Consider the following 22,682-nt stretch of genomic DNA (forward strand, 5'->3'; position numbering starts at 1 on the left):
TTGAAACTGGAGCCATCTGCATACAAAGAAAATAATTGTACAGACAACCCCCCATTTACACTGGAGTTACATTCAGCAGCACCACACATTCTGCGTATATTTGAAATGCCACTGAAAAAGCCTGCAAACACCCCCATTCCGCCCCACCCCCTTTTGCAACATGTGCACACATTGAACATGCATAAAGGGGGGTTTGCCTGTACTACCAAGTTAGAGGTGGGCAACCTTTCAGTCCTGCTTGCAGTTCAGATTCTGTTTTCATTATTCCACTGGATTTCTTCATTGGCCAGTTATGAATGACCACCTGCAGAACATCTGGGGACCTCTTTTTAGAAGAATCATCACTGAAATTTGAACTTTCTCCCTCATTCAGTACCGTTCAAAGTGAGTTTATTAATTCATCGTTTTCTGCCTTTTCCTCTCGTCTGCGCTGTAGAGCAGGAAACTTGGGAATGATGACCTAAAGCATCTGGAGTTCCATTGAAAGATGCCAGATTGGGGCTTGAACAAATTAGATCAGGTGATGGGCTGAGATCATTTCCTTGGATGGTAGCAAGTAGGTTATCAGAATACTAATCCACTACCAGGAGGCTTGAATCTGAAAGGGTTGAGAATGGAAAACAACTCCCACAAATCCATTTCTTGAGCATTCATTTTGGTGTAAAAGCAGGTTTCTAAGGTCCGATCTTCATAGATGTAATTTAACCGTTTGGTTACTGAATCTGATAGGGTCTCAGCAAATACAGACCTATTCCCATCTTGGTGTACCTTCAAACCACCACTAACTTCAGTTTCTTTGCTGGTAGGTCTTATCTGCAGGGCTACAGTCAGAATTCCTGTCTTCACTAACACAGCCAGTGCACCAATTATGGCATTCAAACCCAAAATTTCCTTTTCCAATCTGTCGATTCTGCTACAGATTCCCTCTGCTGTTTGTTTAGACAGGAGACATTGGTGGCGTAAAAGTTCCCACAGTGAAGGAGTTTCAGTCTCTGTTGTGGTAGAGTCTGTTATGCCAAGATTGTTATTACGCTTAGTTGAGCTTTCATTATATGGAGGAAGCTGAGGTTACCTTGGAGAATATATATCAGCTCCTAGCAAGCCCAGATCAGTTGAACAGTTAGCTAAGCTTTCATTAGGAGTATGTAGCAAAACCTCTTACCTGGGATAAGGCTTCTCCAGTCCCATACTTGCACACTCACAATGTAAAGTTCCAGGGCTCTCCATGTAAGATATATCAATTTAATCTTCCTGCAAGCGCTTTAAAGTTACATCTGCATCCCATATGGGGCACAATATTATGATGGTGGATTGGGAGAAATTGTGGAAAAAAGGAATTAAACTTACAGCATGTAATGTATTAAGAGAAAATTTGATGAAAATGATGTACAGATGGTACTTAACACCAGTGAAGTTAGCAAAAATGTATCATACTCATGATAATAAATGCTGGAAATGTAAGGAAAAAGAAGGAACCTTTTACCACATGTGGTGGACGTGCCCCAAGGTAAAAGACTTCTGGGAAAGGATTTATAATGAACTGAAAAAAGTGTTGAAAAACACATCTATTAAGAAACCAGAAGCCTTTTTACTTGGTATAGTGGGGGAGGGGGTGAAATCCCCAGAAAGGATGTTACTTTTTTTCTGTATGCCACAACAGCTGCGAGAATATTACTAGCGAAGAACTGGCAGAAACAAGATTTACCAACTATCAAACAATGGCAGATGAAGAAGATGGACTATGTGGAACTTGCCAAACTGACTGGGAGACTCCGAGATCAGAGAAAAGAGACGGTGGAAGAAGATTGGAAGAAGTTGAAAGAATATCTGAAAAAATATGTTAATATTTAAATCTTAGAATAGCTTTGGAAGTGGATATAGGCTGTAGGGTTAGAAGTAGAAGATAGTGAATTTTAAAACAGTATTATTTGTAAGTGATAAAATGTGAAGATTTTTATGGTAAAAGTAAGCGTGATAAAAAAAAATGGTTAAAAATTATTATATATGTAAACTGCTAAAGATGAGGTAAAACAAAAATCAGATGGGGGGACTTGGAGAAGCCCACCTAACAATGTTTAGAAAAATAGGGATAAGACAAGAATTTGTTTGTAATTGTTTGTTTTTTCTTTTTGTGTTGTTTAGTTGTGTTATAAAATGAATTAAAAAAAAATGTGGGGGGGGGGAAATAAAGTTACATCTGCATCCCTTGCTGAGTCACAATAGTGCAGCATAGATTCCAGGACTAAATTTGGCAATGGACACTTCTGGAGTTCTGAAGTACTATAGGTCTGTACACATGTAATAACCATGTTAAAACTGTTAAAACTACAGAGTATCTTTTGGTCAAGAAAGGTATTTTAAGCGTTTATCAGTTTAAAACTCTGAGCCAAAAGAGCTGCTCTCCAATCTCCTATCCTCCAATTAAAATAAATGGCTTTTAAGTCCACATAGAAGTAAAACAGATATGCTTCTTGACTGTATGTGGCAACATCAACTGCTATCAAGATAAAGCAAATTAAAACTAGAGCAGGCCATGGAACTCAAGGACAAAGCAGCCTCAATCGTTGCCATCTTCACCTGGAAGTCTGGAAAGTATTTCAAATAGGAGTGCCACCCAACCACTTTTGCTTCCAGCAGCAGCAGCTCCCTTCCTTAAGTTGCTCTTCTCAGGTCCCATCCCACTCTAGTGGGGGGGGGGGGGGAGATAGGAAATGTGCGCACTCAAGAGAAAAAATTCACATGCTGCCCTGTCTGAGGCTGCCTGCAAGAACACCAATGTGCATTATTTGGGGGAGTGGTTGATTAGTCTAGCAAGAAATTGGTCACCCACAGAAGGAAAGTGCTCCTCTCTACTTCAGCTAGCATTCAGTTGAAACTAAATCCCAGGAATTGTGGGATCTCTCCCCTACCAGAGGTGCTAAACTAACACAGCAAAGGTAGGAACACTGTATTAGCACCAATTACCACTGTTGAGGGTATGCAGACCTACTGCGGCTCTTGCATTTCCCGACCTTTGTGGCCTTGCTGGTTACAATTTCCCCCCTCTGTACATACAAGTTTTCCTCTCTCTCTTTCAACTAAGGATAACAGGTCATGCATCAGATCAGGGGTCAGCAAACTTTTTCAGCAGGGGGCCGGTCCACTGTCCCTCAGACCTTGTGGGGGGTCGGACTATATTGGGGGGGGGGGTGAACAAATTCCTATGCCCCACAAATAACCCAGAGATGCATTTTAAATAAAAGCACATTCTGCTCATGTAAAAACATACTGATTCCCGGACCATCCGTGGGCCGGATTTAGAAGGCAATCGGGCTGGATAGAGCCCCCGGCCTTAGTTTGCCTACCCATGCATCAGATGAAATGGGCTCCAGTCCATGAAAGTTTCTACTACAGTACACTTTTATGGTGCCAAAGGACTTGTGATAGTTTCTATATGAACTCGAGCAACCATGTGCCCTTGTACCAGTACCTGTAGCACACCAGATGTTGTTAGACATCAACTCACACCAACCCATGACAGAATGGCTAATGGTCAGGGATAATGGTAGCAGCAGTGCACAACGTTGTAGAGGGCCACAGATCCCCTGTCCCTGCTATTATTCAGGCATGCCCCAAACACACAGGCCTATCAATTTCCCATGCCATCAAGAGAAACCACACTGCAATATTTGACTCCACACACATACTTTAAAAAGTTTGAGAGAGGTCTATCATTCCTGCCATGGGGCAAAAGTTGTCCTTTTTTATACCTGTTTCTGGATGAACATGTTTATAAGGGTTTGCTTTTCTGCATTTCCCCCCTATATATATAGTTTTATATGATCAATAAGCTATTTGGGATTTTGGGATTTTATATATTTGTAAGTCGCTTTGACACTTTTTTGTAAAAAGCAGTGAATAAATAAATGTAATAAATAAAAAATACTGCTGCACTGGGGTGGGGGAGGGCAGCCACAAATATTTTGGAGTGAGCCCTGTGTGTTATATTTACTTAAATTCACTTTAAACAAATCTGATAACTGCTTGTTGTTGTTGTTGTTGTTTAGTTGTTTAGTCGTGTCCGACTCTTCGTGACCCCATGGACCAGAGCACGCCAGGCACTGCTTAGCCTATCCTTAAGATTCCTCTACGACAACAACCAAAAAGAGCTGTTCGCAGTTTCTTGAGAATGATTCATGTATGCTAATATCTGCAAACATAAGGAGTTGACCCATCACGTGCATGCTTAAACCATGGAGCAGGAGCAGGGGAGACTGCAGCACACCTAGAGAGGAGCACTGTGGCAGGCTTCTTCTTTCTCCATTCAGAGTTGACTTTGAATGTGGATTTTTAAAACCTACCAACACAAAATTAGGAGACTTTGAATGCTGTTACACCAACAGTCCTGTAACTTTGTCAACAAGGAGGACATAAGCCTACCGTGCTACTTAAAAAAGAGAGTGAATCACCCCCAAAGCAGACAAACTTTCTTTTGCCTTCACCTTCTATCAACTGGTTACACAACAAGAGCCTTAACTGAGCAAGCGCCAAAAACTGTATTCAACTTTGTGGTCGCTTATAGCAGGGGTCAGCAAACTTACCGTGCCTCAGGCCAGTGTCTCCAGCGCCGATCGCACAGTGGGCCGGAGGGTGGGGGAGCGCATGCCCATATGTGTGCGCACACACTATTTCTAGCGCACTTTCGGGTTGGAGGAGCACCGGAAATAGCGTGTGCGCATATGCACGGGCCTCCTCAGACCCGGATGTGCACCAGAAATAACGCTTGCGCATGCGCACAAGCTATTTCCGGTGCTCCTCCAACCCGGAAGTGGGCAGTCGCACAGCGAAGCGCTGGTAAGAGCGGGTGGCGGCAGCGGGCGTCACTGCCGGCCAGATAAACAAGTCCCTCGGGCCTTATCCAGCCCACGGACCTTAGTTTGGGGACCCCTGACTTATAGCCTGCACTGTTCTCTGCCTGTGTTTAGAGCATGAGTGGGGAATCTCAGGCTTATGTAGGCCAAATGCAACCTCTCAAGCCTCTCTTTACCCATTGATCAGAACTCTCCCCAGGCCACGTTCCCAGCCAAACCCCACACCACCCCTGCTTCACACCCCAAGTCACAGAATCATGGAACTGCAGAGTTGGAAGCTACCATCTAGTCCAACCCCTTGCAATGAAAGAATATGCAGCTGTCCCCTACCGGGATTTTACCTGCAACCTTGGTGTTATCAGCACTACACTCTAACTCACTGAGCTATCCAGTGTGAAAAGGAACTCTGATTGTTCCTTTAGGTTGTTTGCATGGATTGACAGACATGTGTGAAAGGGGGGGGGGGGGGAGGTAAAACTGTCCACTAAGCAAAAGTAAGAATTGCCTTGGTTGCTCCAGCAATTTTTGCCCCTGGCTCCACCTACCACTGGCTTGTGGCCCTTGAAAGTTTGCCCAGAGGAGAATGTGGCCCTCTGGCTGAAAGACATCACTCACCCCTGGAATGAAGGATTAGCCTTGGCTCAGTAGACAAGTGACAGAACTATGGTGGGTGTGTAGAGGAGGGGAGAGAATGGCTGCATATGGAGATGCTACGTGTTCTAAAAAGTGGTTCAAGTACTTATTTTGAACGGAACTAGTGGTACACTTGCTGAGAAATGTTGGCCAGCACTGGTTTAAAAGGATTGTGTTTCTTTGTTTCATAGCTTGTAAAGAAAAAACCCACAAGTCTCTCTGGTACAGTACTATGAAATCAATGCTGTAAAGTAATTGACCATATATAACCAGCCTGTTGGCCAAGTCTCCTCCCCCCACAACTCTTTTTGGACCAGTTAAATAGTAAACCTCCTGAAAAAAATCTTTTGTAAATATCCGCTCAACTCCCTCTGAACCTACGGTTCTTTTGAGCATCTGTCTCCCCGCTGCCCCCCTTTCCGTTGTTGCTTAATCAGTTCCACTACAATGTCCCACTGTCCGGCACACAATGGAGTCAGCCCAAACAGTAGCTAAAGAGTTTGCTGCTCTATTTGACGCAAGCTCTGGTTTCCAGTGGACTGTGAAGCTACTCTTTTGGGGGGGGGCGGGTGGGGGGGGACACAGAAATATAAGCTTCCAAAATGCTGAACAGGAAAAGCAGAAGAGCAAAGAGGGGAACTCTGCATGCTCAAGTTAATAGGAGTTTACTGAACATGTAACGGTCAATGGGGTGGGGGGGAGAGACAGCTTATTTAAAATATTTCTCTCTCATCTTTCCAGGAGGAACAGGTCTGCTCATAGTCAGCCTCAGCACAATCCATCATGGTAAACTTACACTTTCAGGGGTAGCCAATGTGGTTCCCTTCAAATGTTGCTACACTACAACTTCCATGATCTCCAACAACTAGCCGTGCTGGCTGGGACTGATGGGAGTTGGAGCGCAATTACACCTGGAGGAAACCACTTTGGCTACCCTTGTACTTATAATAATATAAGAAGGCTCTTTATACAAAGTCAGTCCAGAGGTCCTCTAGTCAAGCACTGCTTCTTCTGATCGACAGTGGCTTTCCAGTGTTTCAGGAACATAAAGGCATTTCCCAGCCTTACCATCTTTTAACTGGACTGAGCCTGTGATACAGGGTGGAACCCCCCCCCCCAATAAAACGTTCCATTTCATAGTTCAGAATGGGTGTCAACTGTGAATATAGTATTAGGAAAGTCTGGCAGTTTCAAAACTGCAATTGTTTTTCAGTGGTTAACTCTCGGAAGAATGCAAGTCAGCATATTATGCATTATTTGGGTTGATAAAGCGTATTTAGCACCTCTGTCTTTTTTTTGGTAAATTTAAATGTTAATGTTACAGAAATTCATGTCATTGTCTTTATACTTTTAAAAGTATCCCAATAAAAATGACCACATAGCATTACACTTCAACTTCATTAAGAGTGCTTTTATTTCCACCCCTCCAGTATTTCAGGTCAAATGTGGTACTGTATACTGGAATAAAAACTGTCATGTATACTATATGATGTACCTTGCAGACGCACTCTTGTGCTGGCTGAGGCTGGTGGGAGCTGGAGGGCTGAGTCTTTAATCTCTCTAGTGAAGACAGTTTCAGAACTAGAAAACAAGAACTGGTCTCCTGATTCAGTAGAAGGCAGTGTCATATGCTCATATCCAAAAGGCAGAATGTCACCTCCCCTCTGGGCCTTCACGCCATTTCAAACAACACTGTATTTTAAGTCCCTCCTGCTCACTAAGGCCAAAGACACTACTGTGACAACAAGGCAGAGGCGTAGCTAATCAGATGGTTTAACACTACCAAGGAACAAGCTTCAAGAGCAATTGCTTCTGCAGTTAAAGAAAGAAACTTGACAGGGAACAGGTTATTAGGACAGTCATAAACTGAAGGAACAGACCACAAGAGGTTTCCTTTCCTCAGCTTATTTGCTAAGGGAGGGCCAGCCCAGAGCCTAATCAATTAGTATCCATCTCTCTATCTGACATGATCAGAGTAATTAAGGTAAAGATTCCCCCCTCCTGCTGCCACCTCCTGGGGAATTCATATTGCACTGAAGTACTGCTAAGCAGAGCCTGTTAAAGGAAGCGTTCATAATCAACATCTAATGGGCCATCTCATAGGAACATAGGGAGCTGCTTTACACTGTGTAAAGATAGGCCTTTTACACTGTGTTAGATAGGCCTTAGCCTATCTAAGCTCAGTATTGTCTACACCAGGGGTCAGCAACTTTTTTCAGCCGTGGGCTGTCCCTCAGACCATGTGGTGGGCTGGACTACGGGGGGACGGGACGAATTCCTATGCCCCACAAATAACCCAGAGATGCATTTTAAATAGAAGCACACATTCTACTCATGTAAAAACATGCTGATTCCCTGACAGTCCGGGGGCTGGATTGAGAAGGCGATTGGGCCGCATCCGGCCCTTGGGCCTTACGTTGCCTACCCCTGGTCTACACTGACTAGTGGTGGTTTGCTAGGAATTCACGCAGGGACTTCTCCTAGTCTCACATGGAGATGCCATCAGGCATTAATCAGGGGCTTTGTGCATGGGGAAAGGATGCTCTACCAGTGAGCTGCAGCCCTTCCTTAAAGGGAAGTTGGAACCAGAAAAAATTTGCCAAGCTAACTGGATGAAGCTCAGGTGCTTGGTCGTCCCCCCCCCCCCAACCCTTTGCTGCTATTTGTGGAGGCAAGATTTCTTCTTTTTAAAAAAATTACATTGCCAGTAGCAGATAGTGATAGGTAGCCCTTCCAAACTTGCCATGTAACACACCATAAATTATCTCTAGAGCCAACAGGCACCTCCAGATTGATGCAGAAGTACTTTTCAAAGCAACAGAGCTGCCCCTAATGCATGTGGTAGTTCTGGGGGTTGAAAGCAGGAGTTGGAGGAGGCTGAAGGCACAGAAGCTGTACTGGCTCCATTCCCAAAACCAGCTGACCTTCCTCCTTCCAGGTTCCCAAGTCTTAGGGTAGGAACAAAAGCATTAACACAGGCAGAAAGCATAGCTAGAAGTGAGAGGCAAAACTGGAGGAAGAGAAGGGGCTAAAGGCAGGCAAGATCCAGAGGCCAGATGTGAAGCAGATTCTGTTCGACTTCCAAGGTACGACTGTATAAGAATAGCATACTAATTAATTTACAAGTTCTGAGTGCTGACAAAATATCTTTTTCAATGCCTGGGTGTCTCAAATGGGTGGGGCAGCTGGCTCAGGAAGCCACATAACCTCACTTTGGGTTGACATGAAGAGTATCCTTGTAGCAATAAAGGAAACTGTATGTTGAAAGGGGATGTTGCTTAGCTTTTGCTAAAGCTCTTGTACCAATGCTATATTTGGATTTCTTCACACCTCTAGGATCTCTCAAATCTGAAGCTGTTTTTTTGTACCAAGTTGGCATTTCTCTTAAACATTTATATACAACCATAGAGACGAATGGGGCCTTGTAGGCCATTAAATCTAACACGGTTTCACGCAGGAAATCCAGGAGACAACGAAAGGTCATTCATCCTTTAGCTGAGCCCACCCACCCCTGTAGGGAATCATTGTCAAACTGCTTTTACCATGAATAATGTTCTCTTGATGTTCAATCAAAATATACCCTCCTGCAACTTAAGCCTATTACATCTAGCCCTGTTTTCTGGAGCAGCAAGAACAAATATTTTGCCCTCTTATACATGACAGCCCTTCAGCTATTTGAATAATACAATCATTTCCCAACCCACTCAGTTAGACTCTGGGGGAAATGTATAGATCTTGAAAGATATTAAGATGCCATCCTATATAATCCATAAACCCTACCAGAGAAGGGTATTTCAGTGACCCTGTAGGTCATTTTACCACCAGTGGTCACCAGTCTATGCCTGCTTAAAAGTCAAGTCTTTGCCACTTGTCAAAAGGAAGCAGTGAAGAAGCTTAGCATGCTTCTCCAGCCTGGCTACTGCACAAAGGTGAACATGTACATATAGTGAACCAACCACTTTTGCTTCTGGCTCTACCTCACCACTGTCATATGGTGCCCCCAGGTTGTCCAGAAGGGAATGCAGCCTTTAGACTGGAAAAAGGTTCTCCATCCTAAACCACCTAAACAATGGGAAATTACTTCCTGTAGTGAATAGTACAGGAATAGTCAGCTTTAGTCTCATCTTACATAGAGATAGTACAGCTTGGCTTATGTAAGAGGCAGAAAGGCACTGTGGGCACATTTCATGTCAGAAGATGTGCAGGTGAAAGAATCCCTGCTTGGCATCTGCTGTGATGTTGGTTTATGAATTGATGTCACTTCACAAGAAAGATTGTGTGAGTGAAACACACTCTGCTGCTCTGTTTATAAGGGCTGCTCTTCTGTCAGTATCTCAACATTTATAGTCAGGCCAGGAAGAGCCAACCAGATACAGACAGAGCCATGAAGAACTCCTAACACTATTCATTCATTTAATTTATACCCCATCCTTCCTCCCCAAAGTAGTCCGGGATGGCATCTTCTCCCATCCCCTTTGAAGCCTCAAGAGGCTCACCAGCATACAGACTCAGTTTAAGTTGCTGCTGATCCTGGCACAACTTTTGCTTGCCCTCTGTTCACTGTACAGGATTCTACAGTCATCTCAGTTTAGGCAGAGTCTATGGCTCAGTGGTAGAGTATCTGCTTTGCATTCAGAAGGCTCCAAGTTCAATCCCCAGAATCTTCAGCTAAATGAGTCAGGTAGCAGGTGTTGAGAAAGAACTTTCTCTGCCTGAGACGTTAGAGAGTTACAACCAGTCAGTATGGACCAGGGACAGCCAACCTAGTGCCCCTTCCAGATGTTACTGGACTGCCAACTCCCACCAGCCCCAGTCACTATGGCCAATGGGTATGGGCTGATGAGATAGTCCAGCAATGTCTGGAGAGCACCAAGTCAGCGACCCTTGTGGCTAATCTCTGGCATGCCAGTTGTTGCTGATCTACAGGCAATCCTCAACCTGCTCTATGGTAGCTTCCTGTCTCCTATGCATTCTCAAAAAGGAATCTCTTTCCCACAGCTACTGAAGATACTACTGGAAAGATGTGGTTCACCAGTCTAAAATAAATTTCTGTAAACATGCCAGTTCCAGCGAAAAGCCCTTCAAGTCTTACAACAACAACAACATTAACATTCAGTTATCCAAGGACTGCAAGATGACCAGAAAGAAAAATCGGAAAGAGTTAAGAGAAAGTGAGTCATCTCACTCTAAGTTTGCCAAGCAGAGGTTAAGTGTAAGAAAGTGGGGTGGGGGGGAGCGCAACATGAATTGCTGCTCCCCACTTAAATGCTTAAAATTTTTGCAGCTTTAAACAAGTTGAGTACTATAATGCCACTGATGAGTAAACTGTCCACCCAGAGCCAGAGCAGGTGAACCATTGGATCTGGGAAGGGAATTTGCCGACAGAGGTGTTCAAGACCCAGGCGGCTGTTCACCTAAGTACGTATCAGCAGGCATTTGACATGCTTTTACAGCCTCCACCATCAAACCAAGACACACATACCCCAAGCAGACCCTCTGCTAACCCCCTTCCACCTTAGACACTGACACATCCCCTCAACAGAACTACAGTGGTACCTCGGGTTAAGAACTTAATTTGTTCCGGAGGTCCGTTCTTAACCTGAGCTACCACTTTAGCTAATGGGGCCTCCCACTGCTGCTGCCGCACCACCGCCGCGCAATTTCTGTTCTCATCCTGAAGCAAAGTTCTTAACCTGAGGTACTATTTCTGGGTTAGTGGAGTCTGTAACCTGAAGCGTCTGTAATGGAACATGCAGAGAGAAGGAGTCTGTTCAACTCAAGGAATAGCTTAATAAAATGAGCCGAAAGGCTCAACCAATGAGTGTGACCACATCCTATACATACAGCACTGAGGGAGTGCATGAAGGTGAACTGTGACAGCTCTTCAGATATTCAAAGACCTTTTTGTGTCTCCCCTTTATCTCTGCTCCAGGTTAAAAAAATCCCAGCTCCCCACTACTGTTCCTCACAGGATGTTTCCAGGTGCTTCACCATCCTAGCTGCCCTCCTCTGGCTCCTGTTTGTGCAATCTCTCCTTTGACACTGGAAAACATTTAGAATTACATTCTGAAGAGAGCTGGTGTGGCATAGTGGCTTAGAGAACTAGCTGTAAACAGAGAAGGTCACCAGCTCAAATGTCATCTCTGCCAAGGACTTACCATGTGGTCTTGGGCAAGCCACCCCTCACCTGCCGTGAAACTGCAGCATGGGGAATAATACTAACCTATCTTAAATAGTTACGATAAGGAATAAACAAAATAGCAGGTAAAGTGCTTTTGAACACTTAATAAGTTATACACATGCTCAGTATTACCTTGCCTATAATCCTGACACGAGAAGCAAAATGGTTAGCTATTTTAGGCGGGGGCGGGGGTACAAAAATGTGGCAAGCTGGAAAACTGCAAAACTTACCACATTTTTGTGATTTCTTTAGTTGGCCCTAATAAAGGTGCTGCCCAACAGTGGACTATGGAATCCTGACACGGAAGCTGACTTTAGGATTAAAATTATGAATTATGCCTCAATACAGGTAAATATTTGTAGAAGAAATAAATTAGAACCAAAAAAAAATCATCAAACCAATGTAAAAAGTAAGGGTAAAGGTACCCCTGACCATTAGGTCCAGTCGCAGACAACACTGGGGTTGCGCGCTCATCTCGCTCTATAGGCCAAGGGGAGCCGACGTTTGTCTGCAGACAGCTTCTGGGTCATGTGGCCAGCATGACTAAGCCGCTTCTGGAGAACCAGAGCAGCGCACAGAAATGCCGTTTACCTTCCCGCTGGAGCGGTACCTATTTATCTACTTGCACTTGACATGCTTTTGAACTGCTTGGCAGGCAGGAGCTGGGACCGAACAACAGGCGCTCACCCCGTTGCGGGGATTCGAACTGCCGACCTTCCAATTGGCAAGCCCTAGGCTCTGTGGTTTAGACCACAACACCACCCGCATCCCTTTCCAAACCAATGTAACAGACGGTAATTACTTTTACATAAAATACAACAAACCAAGTGTCTGACAGATACAGTATGACCGCAACTTACATGCGTTTAACTTGCGCAATTTCAGCCATGTGCATTTGAAGGCCAGCTGGTTGAAACTGCACAAATTAAATGCACGCAAGGTAGAGACATTAAAAGCTCTTTTTGCATCAGGTTTTCCTTGCACAGATAGAGCTTTTAAGCTCTCTGGCTTACTTACTGGGCAAGGCCTGCTCAGTGCATGTGCTCCAGAAATATAAGGATGCATACACAGGGGTGGTTCGAGTATATGCACCAGAATGTAACACCCACGCAAGATGTGATCATACCGTATTGTAAATGTTCAACCCTCTGTATATAGATGAGGGCGCTGGGGCTCAGTGTAAATTGAATAAGAGATTTAAAAAACAAACTGCACAAGTCACTGTTCCAATCTGGAATAAGATTCTTTACTACAAGAATGCTGAATCAAATTAATGACCAACAATCACAACAACTGAACCAAAGAGCATCCAGTCTGAATTTATTTTCTGCCAAGGGTGACCTTAGGCAGTTTACTATCTCAACTCCCCATTTGAAACAACACCTGACCTACCTTACAAAGCTGTTGCAAGTGGCTGAGTGGCCACAATTTTAAATATCCCACAGTGCACCAGAGCACCCAAAGTTGTATTGCTCTGGGGAACTGAAGGAAATTGGTGGCTGCTCAGTTCCAAAACAGGTGTCAGCACCTGTGAGCCCTAGGAACTGCCCAAGGCCAATACCAGCACTATTCAAAAAGATGCCATATAAATGATAATTATTATTCACTACAACCCAACCCAATGGCAATTCAACAAACACCATTCACCATTTTCCTTTCTTATTCTCAGTCTGAGAGAACACCTGGTGGCTTAAACGTGCAGTAAATCAAAACTGAGGAGTAACAGCCCTCAAACCATTCACCTTACTGTCCACAGGTCAAAGTGGACCACTAGGGGTGGGGAAACCTGCTGGATCCAATTCCCAATTCCTTGTTTAACTTAAATGAAAGTTGCTCTTGTTTTTCAAATACATAAGAAACTGCCTTGTGCTAAAGCTAGACCATTAGTATACCCAGTTCAGTACTGTCTACACTGACTGGCAGCAACTCTCCAAGGTTTCAGGCAGGAATTAATTCCCAGCCTTACTTGGAGATGCCAGGGAATGAATAATTCTACTACACACACACACACATATATATATATTTATTTTTTTAAATTGGAAGCTGCCATGTAGGATCAACATGGGTTAAAAAACAAACAGTAATAATTTCTACAATCCTCTTGTGCAACAGCAAGCCTAATTATACCAGGTTGACTGCAATTTTGGCTACTGCATGAACACATAGACACTATGGCACAGGCCCCATCCCCAGCCACCTTACTTCTTAGGTGCGGCAGTTAGTAGTATTAAAGCAGAACCTATAACTTGGAGGCTTATCTCCAGGCGGTAACTAATTTCCACATTGCAAAGAAAATGAGCTTTAATATTCAGAAAATTGAAGTAGTCTTAAGACAGCAACAGAGCCTGCTGCAATCCATTGTACCTGAAGGCACGTGAATCCAAACACATGCCCTGGAAAAAAGTCAGCAGCTAGGGAAAACGAGATTGCCGAACTGAAACTGTAACAGAACATTGTGTGCTCTGAGTAAACCTTATGACGGATAATGTACAGAGGAGATTTCAGGATGGAAAGCCAGAGAAAGAGAGAGAGAACATTCAAGTCTCCCATTCAGGTAGTTTTAATTAAAAGTAGATTTATGCACAGAGGGAACTTTGACGCCGCTCTGCTCTCCTAACCCAGGTCCAGGATTGCTTAATGAGCATTTTTTTTCCTCTGTGAATTTTGCACATTTGATTATTATTTTTTAAGGCATTATCAGAAGGATAGCATTCATTCTTTTAATACATCTCTATCTACAAGTATAACACCGATCATTCCAGGTCACAGGAAACACCCCCCCCAAAAAAAAATATTCCACATTTCCTGCAAACTGCCTCCTGATTTGCAATGCTAGCTACAGAGCTTCTAATGGCCCATATAAGCATAGCCACACTGCTCTGCCTGTGTGGTGAAGGTGGGGGGAGCAAAGTACTCACCAGCTTACTACATTACTGGGGCCAAAAGTTGGGGTGTTTCTCCACACACTTAGAAATGTCAAATGGGATGTTCTTTTAAAAATAACCAAGTAATCGTGTCTCCTCCACCTCCTGAGAGCACCAGCTGGGAAGCCAATCAGACCAGAAGTTAGGAACATAATGAATCAGACCACTGCTCCTTCTAGCTTAGTATGGTCTGCACTTACTGACAGCCACTCTTTTGGATTTCAGGCAGTGATCTGTCTCTCACCAGTGAGATGCGAGGACTGAACCTGGGACCTTCTGCATGGAATGCAGCCGCTCTACCACGGGGCTACAGTCCTTTCTCTTGACTGAACTGCTGAACCTTACTTCAGTACTAGAGATGGGACAGTGTTGGGGACAGCAGGCTAGATAACAGAATGTGGGGCAAGCCAGATGGCATGCACAGCTCTGCCCACTAACATCTGAGTAGCAACATCAGCATCTTCCAAGCCTGAGGCAGCTGCCTCACTCTGCCAGTGGTATGGCTGGCACGGTGGAATAGTATCAGACCCCTTCTTTGCAAGTGTTTATACTCTCCTCCCCCAAATTAAATTACCTGAACACCTCTGCTGATAGAAACACTGGTCAGTGGAATACTGAGAGACCCAGTTCTACTTCTTCCAAAACACACTGAATAGCTCCAATACTACTGCAGACTACATGGCTTCAAGACACTCAGCTCAACCAAAGCTGAAAAACTGGTCCCAAGTGCCACGTTAGCTATGGCCGACAGAAAAGGCTTCTGTTCAGATCTTTGCCATTTAGACATTGTCCAGGAAATGCACAGATCATGGAGAAGCTGCTACTTTGGAATTTGCCAGAAGGCCCAGGCAGCTATAGTACAAGAGTCAGCATTAAAGATGACAGAGAGAGATTCACCAAAAGATCCATGTAGTTCAGCATCCTGATTCCTACAGTGGCTGACCAGGTGCTTCCAGAAAGTTTTGTTTGAGATGTTTATTATACCTGTATGAAGTTAAAAAACTTGCTTAATGTTTATTTGCACTTGGCATCCATTTGTTGTTACGAATGAACTTACGAAACAGAAAATTACACATAGAAAAATTACACACTGAAAAATAATAATCTGGAAACGCTTCCACCCCGTATCACTGCCAATGACCCTTGAAATCTGTGGCTGAGGTGAGATCTGAACCTCATTTGTGACTTAAGCTCCTATGCCACACCAACAAAGCACATTTGGTTTGTAACCCTACATTTAAAAAAAAAAAAGTTACACCAGCAGGGGCAGATGCTGGGAATTTACAGCAACAAATAAATCTGATAAAAATGCAGCAAACTATTACACACCACAGATGCAAGAGAGGAGATTCCTCCACCCGCAAATGAGATTTTAAGACTATGTGTGCTCTAGTCTAAGCAACTAAATTTGCAAAGCTGCATAGCATGTGCCTTGGATACTGGGTAATAAAGGGTAACAAAATGTACTGTTACAGCCCAAGCTTTCCACTGGGTATTAACTACAGTCTCTACTTGTTACAGAAAGTTCACCATCTATCAAGTGTAGCTTGCAAGACTGGCATACAGTATGTGTGTTTTTTTAAATCTCAGTCTCTCCTGGAGCACCACAGAAAAAGAAAGAGAACACCAATCATTATCAGAACTGGCTTGACCAGTTTAGCAAGCAAGAAAACTTTGCCCTCCTCCTCGTTCTCCACCCTCCCAATGGAAATCAAAAGGTGGGTTAAGAACCCTCTTCTACTCAGGCTGAATAAATGTGCTGCCAGGACACACATGATATCCACTGCATCTCACCCACCGCACTTGCACAAGGGTCCTCAAGAAGCAGGAATAAAAAGAAAAAGGTGGGAGGAAGGGACACAAAAACAGCTGGCTGCAAAGTGATGCATAAGTCACCCCTATTGGTATTGGCCTCCACAGATTTCCAATATGAATTGTTGGAGCAATGGGGGGGGGGGGGTGGAGACAGAAATAACAAACAGAAGGACAGAGAGATCCAACCACGAATGCCGAAACTCAAAAGCTGAGATGCTTCAAGAGAAATATCCTGCTGTGGTTATGTATATGGGAGCCTGTGCTCCTAGACAGCAAGTGCAAACTGTCTCCATGTAAATCCTCACTTTGCTGCCACTGAGTTCATGACCCCTTTCTCCCTTTTTGGCCTTGTCAGTCATTCAGACATTCAGTTTCTAGGCTGGGAACTTGGATTAGGCCTGTTCAACCAGCACAACTCTTAGCTAGGAAGCCTGGATCCAAACAAAAGCATTCCCTTTTCAACTGTTTTCTACATTCGCTTTGACCCCCATCAAAAAAGATGGGAGCCAAGAATGGTGGGGGTTCACTTCTTCAGCAACAAAGGGCTGTGTCACCCCCCCCACACACACACACTGCCTCTTCCGTAAGTTATACCTTCCCGTGTCCCTTGGAAACAGCCCTCATGCCACATTGACAAGCTCTCACCAGGGAAGGGATGGGGCCCAGACCAGCAGCACAGTGGGACCGATGGAACAACTGTGAGGGTCCAGCTGGAAAGGGGAGCAGAAGCTCTCCAGCCGTGCTGCTAGGTTTCACCAGCCAGGAGATGGAGCCAGCCACACAAGGTAGCACACAGACCTGTTTATCGGAAATGTTTCGGACACATCAAAAGAAACAGGATAATTGAGTGGACCAGCTCTCCCCTGGGGACAGGATTTCCAATAAAAAGGGAGTTTTGTATGATTAGATTATATAATAACAGGGTTTAAGTTGTGTGTATACAAGCATTCAATCAAGGCAAGGCCAAGGGGTGGGGTGGGGGAAATCTCCCCTCACTTTACTTTTAAAGGGGATACTTGAATACTTAAGATTTACCAAAGAAAGATCTGCAAAAAGCAACAGAAATGTATTATAATGTTAAAACCAGGGTGGAAAGGGGGACAGGGAGAAAAGAGCCGCACACTTCTGAGGAAACAAAAAAAAAATAAAAATCAAAATTTCAGTTACTCAGTTAAGAAGGTGCAGCTGCCACAGGTAACCTGAGTCATATGGGCTCTCCCCCCTCCGCTTTCAACTAGTTTAAGCTGAAACTGCAGAGGAAAGAATAGGGTGAAGGGAGGAGGGGAGAGAACTACTTGATTCAGTCATGCTTAAATGTTGGCTGAATTTGGTTATTTTGATAAATAGATGTTCTTGCTTTATAAACCAAGGTGAAGGATGTGCTTTCCTTTCTCTGGACCCACATTTGTTTAAAAAACCCCCACTGATGAGACCAAAGCTAGAAGGGCTCAAAAGAAAAGGTACCAGGCACCAGATTCAAACCTTCTTTTTCTTTTCTTTCTTTTTTTTCCCTTCCTCTGCCACCCCTAAGATAAAGGATGCTGGAGATATATTTAGTCCACTGTTATACTTGTCTCATTTCCATGCTAGCTGTCCTTGTCAGGCCCTGTTGCTAAGACACATGCATGCGCTTGCAGAGAAAGCAAGAAAGAGGAGAGCCCCAAAGACTTCCCACCCCCTCCCCTCTGTAACACATAGGGAGGGCGACCACTCTCCCCTGGGAAAATAAGGAAAAGCACAATCAAGTGGAAGGCAGCTGTGGGAGCCAAAACTGAGGAGGCGGCACAACTGCTGACCCACAGGGCCTGAGGAGACTCACCGGAGGAGGAGAGGACAGCAAAGCCAGTGGGTGAAGGCTCATTGAGAAGGAATTCAAGGCCTGCCAGGCCTCTCTCCTGCAGCTGGTGTTTTCAAGTAGCCACCCCTACCTACCCTTGCTACCTTTCCCCTGTAATCTGTTATGCACGTCACAAGGTGCGCTCACAGTCTTTGCAGAACCGGAACAGTTGCTGCACCCTGTCTTGCCCCACCCTGCAACTACCTTCTGGAAAAGCACAACTCCCCCCCTTTTCAAAACACACACACACAAAACAGTGGAGAGTAAGTAATGCTCAGTACACCAATGAGTTGCCCTCATTGCTATTTAACCTGCTTGGATTAGAGAGTTGCAAGAATCTTTCCAAGGTTGGATGATCCAAAACGGATTTTAATTCTATTATTCAATTGTTGTTATCAATGCATTATGCATACGCTACCTTTCTAAGTAACTTTCCAAGACAGAATACAAATCAAAACCATACTAATAAAATCAACATTTTAACAAGGGCCATGTAAAACTGCATGATGAAGAAGCCAGAAGAAATCATGAATTATTATTATTACTGAAAGGCCTTATATTGAGGGTGGCTAACCTTTGGCCCTCCAGACATTGCTGGACTGAAGTTCCCATTATCCATGGCCATTAGCTGTGCTGGCGAAGGCTAACAGGGCCTGGAGCCACTCCCAGCAGATAACTGACTCTAAGGACATCTCTCAAAAGGTGTGGCTATGCTTTTGTTTTTAAAGATTTATTGTTTTATTGAACTGTATTGCAGCTTTGTTTAATATTGCATTGAATTCTTATTTACACTACTCTTGATCTTAGCCAAAAGGCCAAGAAGCGATAATTCTTATTTATTATTACTTATTGGCTTCATATCTTACCCCTCCCCCCAAAGAGCCCATATTGTAGATGCACTGTCCTTTCTCGGTTTCACTGCTACATATACTTTATTATTATGTATTAAAGTCATACCTCGGGTTAAAGTTGCTTCAGGTTGAGCGCTTTCGGGTTGCGCTCCGTGGCAACCTGGAAATTACGGAACGCGTTACTTGTGGGTTTTGCCACTCGCGCATGCCCTCAAAATGACGTCACACGCATGTGCAGAAACGGCGAATCGCGACCCGCGCATGCGCAGATTGCATTCGCTTAAGGATGCGAACAGGGCTCCGGAACGGATCCGATTCACACCCAGAGGTACTACTGTACTTACAGGCTGCCTTAAGAGGCACATAAGTATGGTAAACAAACAACATCCAGAGGGCTGGATGAGAGGACGGGCATGTCACAGGTTTCCCCAACCTATAGCACTGCGATGAGGAATGTGCAGTTGAACCAAAGGCTTTGTGGAGGGTGATTCTGAGAAGGGATCTGAAATGATGGAAACAGAAAATATGAGGAAGAGAGGTAGCACCACACAGGTGATCCAGCAGAGTACATAAGTTATTATGAGCAGCAGATGCCAACTCTGTCCCCATGTCTACCCTGGCAACACTATCACAGGACCTAATAATGTCATCCACGACATCAAGTGTTCATTCACCTGCTCATATTCCAATGTGATATATGGCATCATTTGTCAGGAATGCCCTTCTACATTCTATGTAGGACAAACAGACCAGTCTCTATCCAAAAGAATAATGGACACAAACCTGACATCAGAAAGGTCTATATTAAAAAGCTAGCAGGGGGAACATTTCACCCACCCAAAATATTCTCTTGTAGATGACCTTAAAGTAGCCATTCTGGAACATCACAAGTGAAATAGCAACACGGAAGTGCTGGATTTCAATACAGCAAGAGTTTTAATACCATCACCTGCGAATTAGCTCAAGACAAAGGATTTCAATGCAGTGTGTGTGTGTGTGTGTGTGTGTGTGTTAATTGGCATATCAATGCCAGGGTGTCTTTATTATCAATAACTGTTTTGTGAATTACCATAGTTAATTATGTAATTATCACTCTCTGCATTTTATTTTCCTCTGACCTCACTGTTTACAGCCAGCCAGCCACCAAACCATGTGAATATACTGTATACACCTGTGTAACTCAGGATAACAATTCATGTATCATCAGATGCATCCAAAAAAGCTTATGCTGCAATAAATGTGCTAAGTCTTTAAGTTTCCACAAGACTTTTTGTTATTTTTGCTGCACCAGACTAACATGGCCCCACCTCCGGGAAGATCAGGAAGTGTCACCTTAGGAAGTTACTTTCTAAGTAGAAGAGGGAAATTTACTAGGGTAGGAGTTTCAAAAGCAGAGCGCCCAGTGTGCTAGCAAAGGAAACAGCATCTCTTGGACATTGGATGTTGCCTTGCACTGACTCCATATAGCTCACTGTCTACTCTGATGGTGGCTCTCCAGGGTTTCTAGCATTCTAGCAGGGGACATTTCCAGCCCTATGCAAAGGTGCCAGGGATCAAACCTGGCAACTTCTGCATGCAAAGCAGCAATACCATTGAACAATGGCCCTTCCCCAAAGAGGCGGCAGCAGTTATTTCCCAACTTTCTCAGAAGGCCAAAACTATGTCAGAAAACAGAAAGAGCAAGCAACAGCATCACATAATAGGGAACGGGATTCAAGGTGTCTCTAAATGGAAAGATACAGAATAAGGAAGGGGCTCAGGACTACCCATCACCCTGGCAAAGACAGGACAGTGTGATGCATTATTATTACTACTACTACTACCACCACCATTAATAAGGAACGCGGGTGGCGCTGTGGGTTAAACCACAGAGCCTAGGACTTGCCGATCAGAAGGTCGGCGGTTCGAATCCCCACAACGGAGTGAGCTCCCAACTCGGTCCCAATTCCTGCCAACCTAGCAGTTCGAAAGCACATCAAAGTGCAAGTAGATAAATAGGTACCGCTCCAGCGGGAAGGTAAACGTTTCCGTGCGCTGCTCTAGTTCACCAAAAGCGGCTTAGTCATGCTGGCCACATGACCCGGAAGCTGTACGCCAGCTCCCTTGGCCAATAAAGCGAGATGAGCGCCGCAACCCCGGAGTCGGCCACGACTGGACCTAATGGTCAGGGGTCCCTTTACTTTTACCACCATTAATTACCCACCCTTCACCCTAAAGTCATAGTGTTCAACTGCCAAAGTGAGGTGCAGCCACTGCAAGCTGAAATGGAGAAGTTTATAAATTGCTGGAAATGAGTCAGTACACACACTGGACAACCCCAAACAGCAAACTCTCATTGGAATATAGGAATCTGCCTTTGCAAAGTCAGACCATTGGGTCCATCAAGCTCATTACTGTGTACACTGGCAGGCAGCAACTCTCCAGGGTTTCCAACATGAGGTTTTCTCATTCTGGAGATGATGAGGATTGAACCAGGAGCCTTCTGCATGCAAAGCAGGTGCTCTACAGCCCTTTCCCCATTCCACTACCATCCACAACTCAATACTGTAATTTGGAGCACAATCCATCAGGATATTATCATAGACTCAAAGAATTGTAGAGATGGAAGGTATACCCAAGGGTCATCTAGCCCAACCCCTGCAATTAAGGAATCACAGCTAAAGACAAGGTGGCACTGTTGAAAAAAACTGTGCTCTTGTACTTGCATTCTCACTCACTTTAATGAGGAATGTGCGGGAGAAATTATCAGTGGATTGTGCCACCTAAATCTATCTCTGTCTGCCACTGAGTCACTCCATTAATGGCACCCACAAGCTACTGCTCAACCATGCCTCCTCATAGGGCTGAACTACAAAGGGCAAGCCCACATCCGCACTAGACAGTTAAAGTTGTATAACAGTACTTTAAGAGCCATGGCTTCCCACAAATGATCATGGGAACTGCAGATTGTTAAAGGTACTGACAGGTGTTAGGACACCCCTATTCCCCTCACAGAGCTACAATTCCACTGGGAAGAGGGTTTGGTTGTTAAACCACTTTAGGAATTGTGGCTCTGAGAGGGGAATAGAGGACTCCTAACAACTCTCAGCATACCTAACAAACTATACTTCCTGGGAATCCTTGGGAGAAGTCACGATTGTTAATGTGGTTTCAAATGCATGGTGTGGATGTGGCCCAAGATACATGTATTGTATAACTACAGAGGAAATTTTTAACCATCAGCTACAGCTCACCTAATCCTTGATGCATTCCTCCACCCACCTGCCCCAGCCCAACCAAAGAAAGAATTGTCCCACCAACGCAATTAAGAGATTGCGGAAGCTGCAAAGAGCAGCCCACAAGAGCAAAAAGCTGTTGGAGAGAGAAATAGGCACGTAAGAGGGATGAATGAGACAAAAAGGGTGGGAAGCGGGCTTTTATCCTCTTCTTGGCTCTGAGGGAGTGCTGGTTCTGGGGGCAGTCAAGTGATGTAAGGAGGCAGGAGAGAGTACACATGATCACTCCTCATGTACAGTAGCAAAAAATAAGCTATGGCAGGCAAGGAAAGGAATATTCAGGACAGATAAAAGAAAGAGGACATACAAAAGAATG

At 44.4% G+C, this 22,682-nt stretch overlaps 1 protein-coding gene across 13 annotated transcripts in view; it reads right to left on the bottom strand.

The window, feature by feature from the left end:
- MARK2 (microtubule affinity regulating kinase 2) overlaps positions 1-22,682 on the bottom strand; it is a 110,619-nt gene that overhangs the window by 84,384 nt on the left and 3,553 nt on the right. Inside the window, exon 1 of one of the 13 annotated variants that reach the window (XM_077920141.1) lies at positions 18,223-18,370. The exons of the other annotated variants lie outside the window; for them this stretch is intronic. Coding sequence (XP_077776267.1) covers positions 18,223-18,264 — 42 coding nt within the window. The 5' untranslated portion in view covers positions 18,265-18,370. Of the gene's footprint in view, positions 1-18,222; positions 18,371-22,682 lie in introns of those variants that run through there. 13 annotated transcript variants of the gene reach the window in all.

Source organism: Podarcis muralis, chromosome 16 (genome assembly GCF_964188315.1).
Source record: "Podarcis muralis chromosome 16, rPodMur119.hap1.1, whole genome shotgun sequence".
Taxonomy (NCBI): Eukaryota; Metazoa; Chordata; class Lepidosauria; order Squamata; family Lacertidae; genus Podarcis; species Podarcis muralis.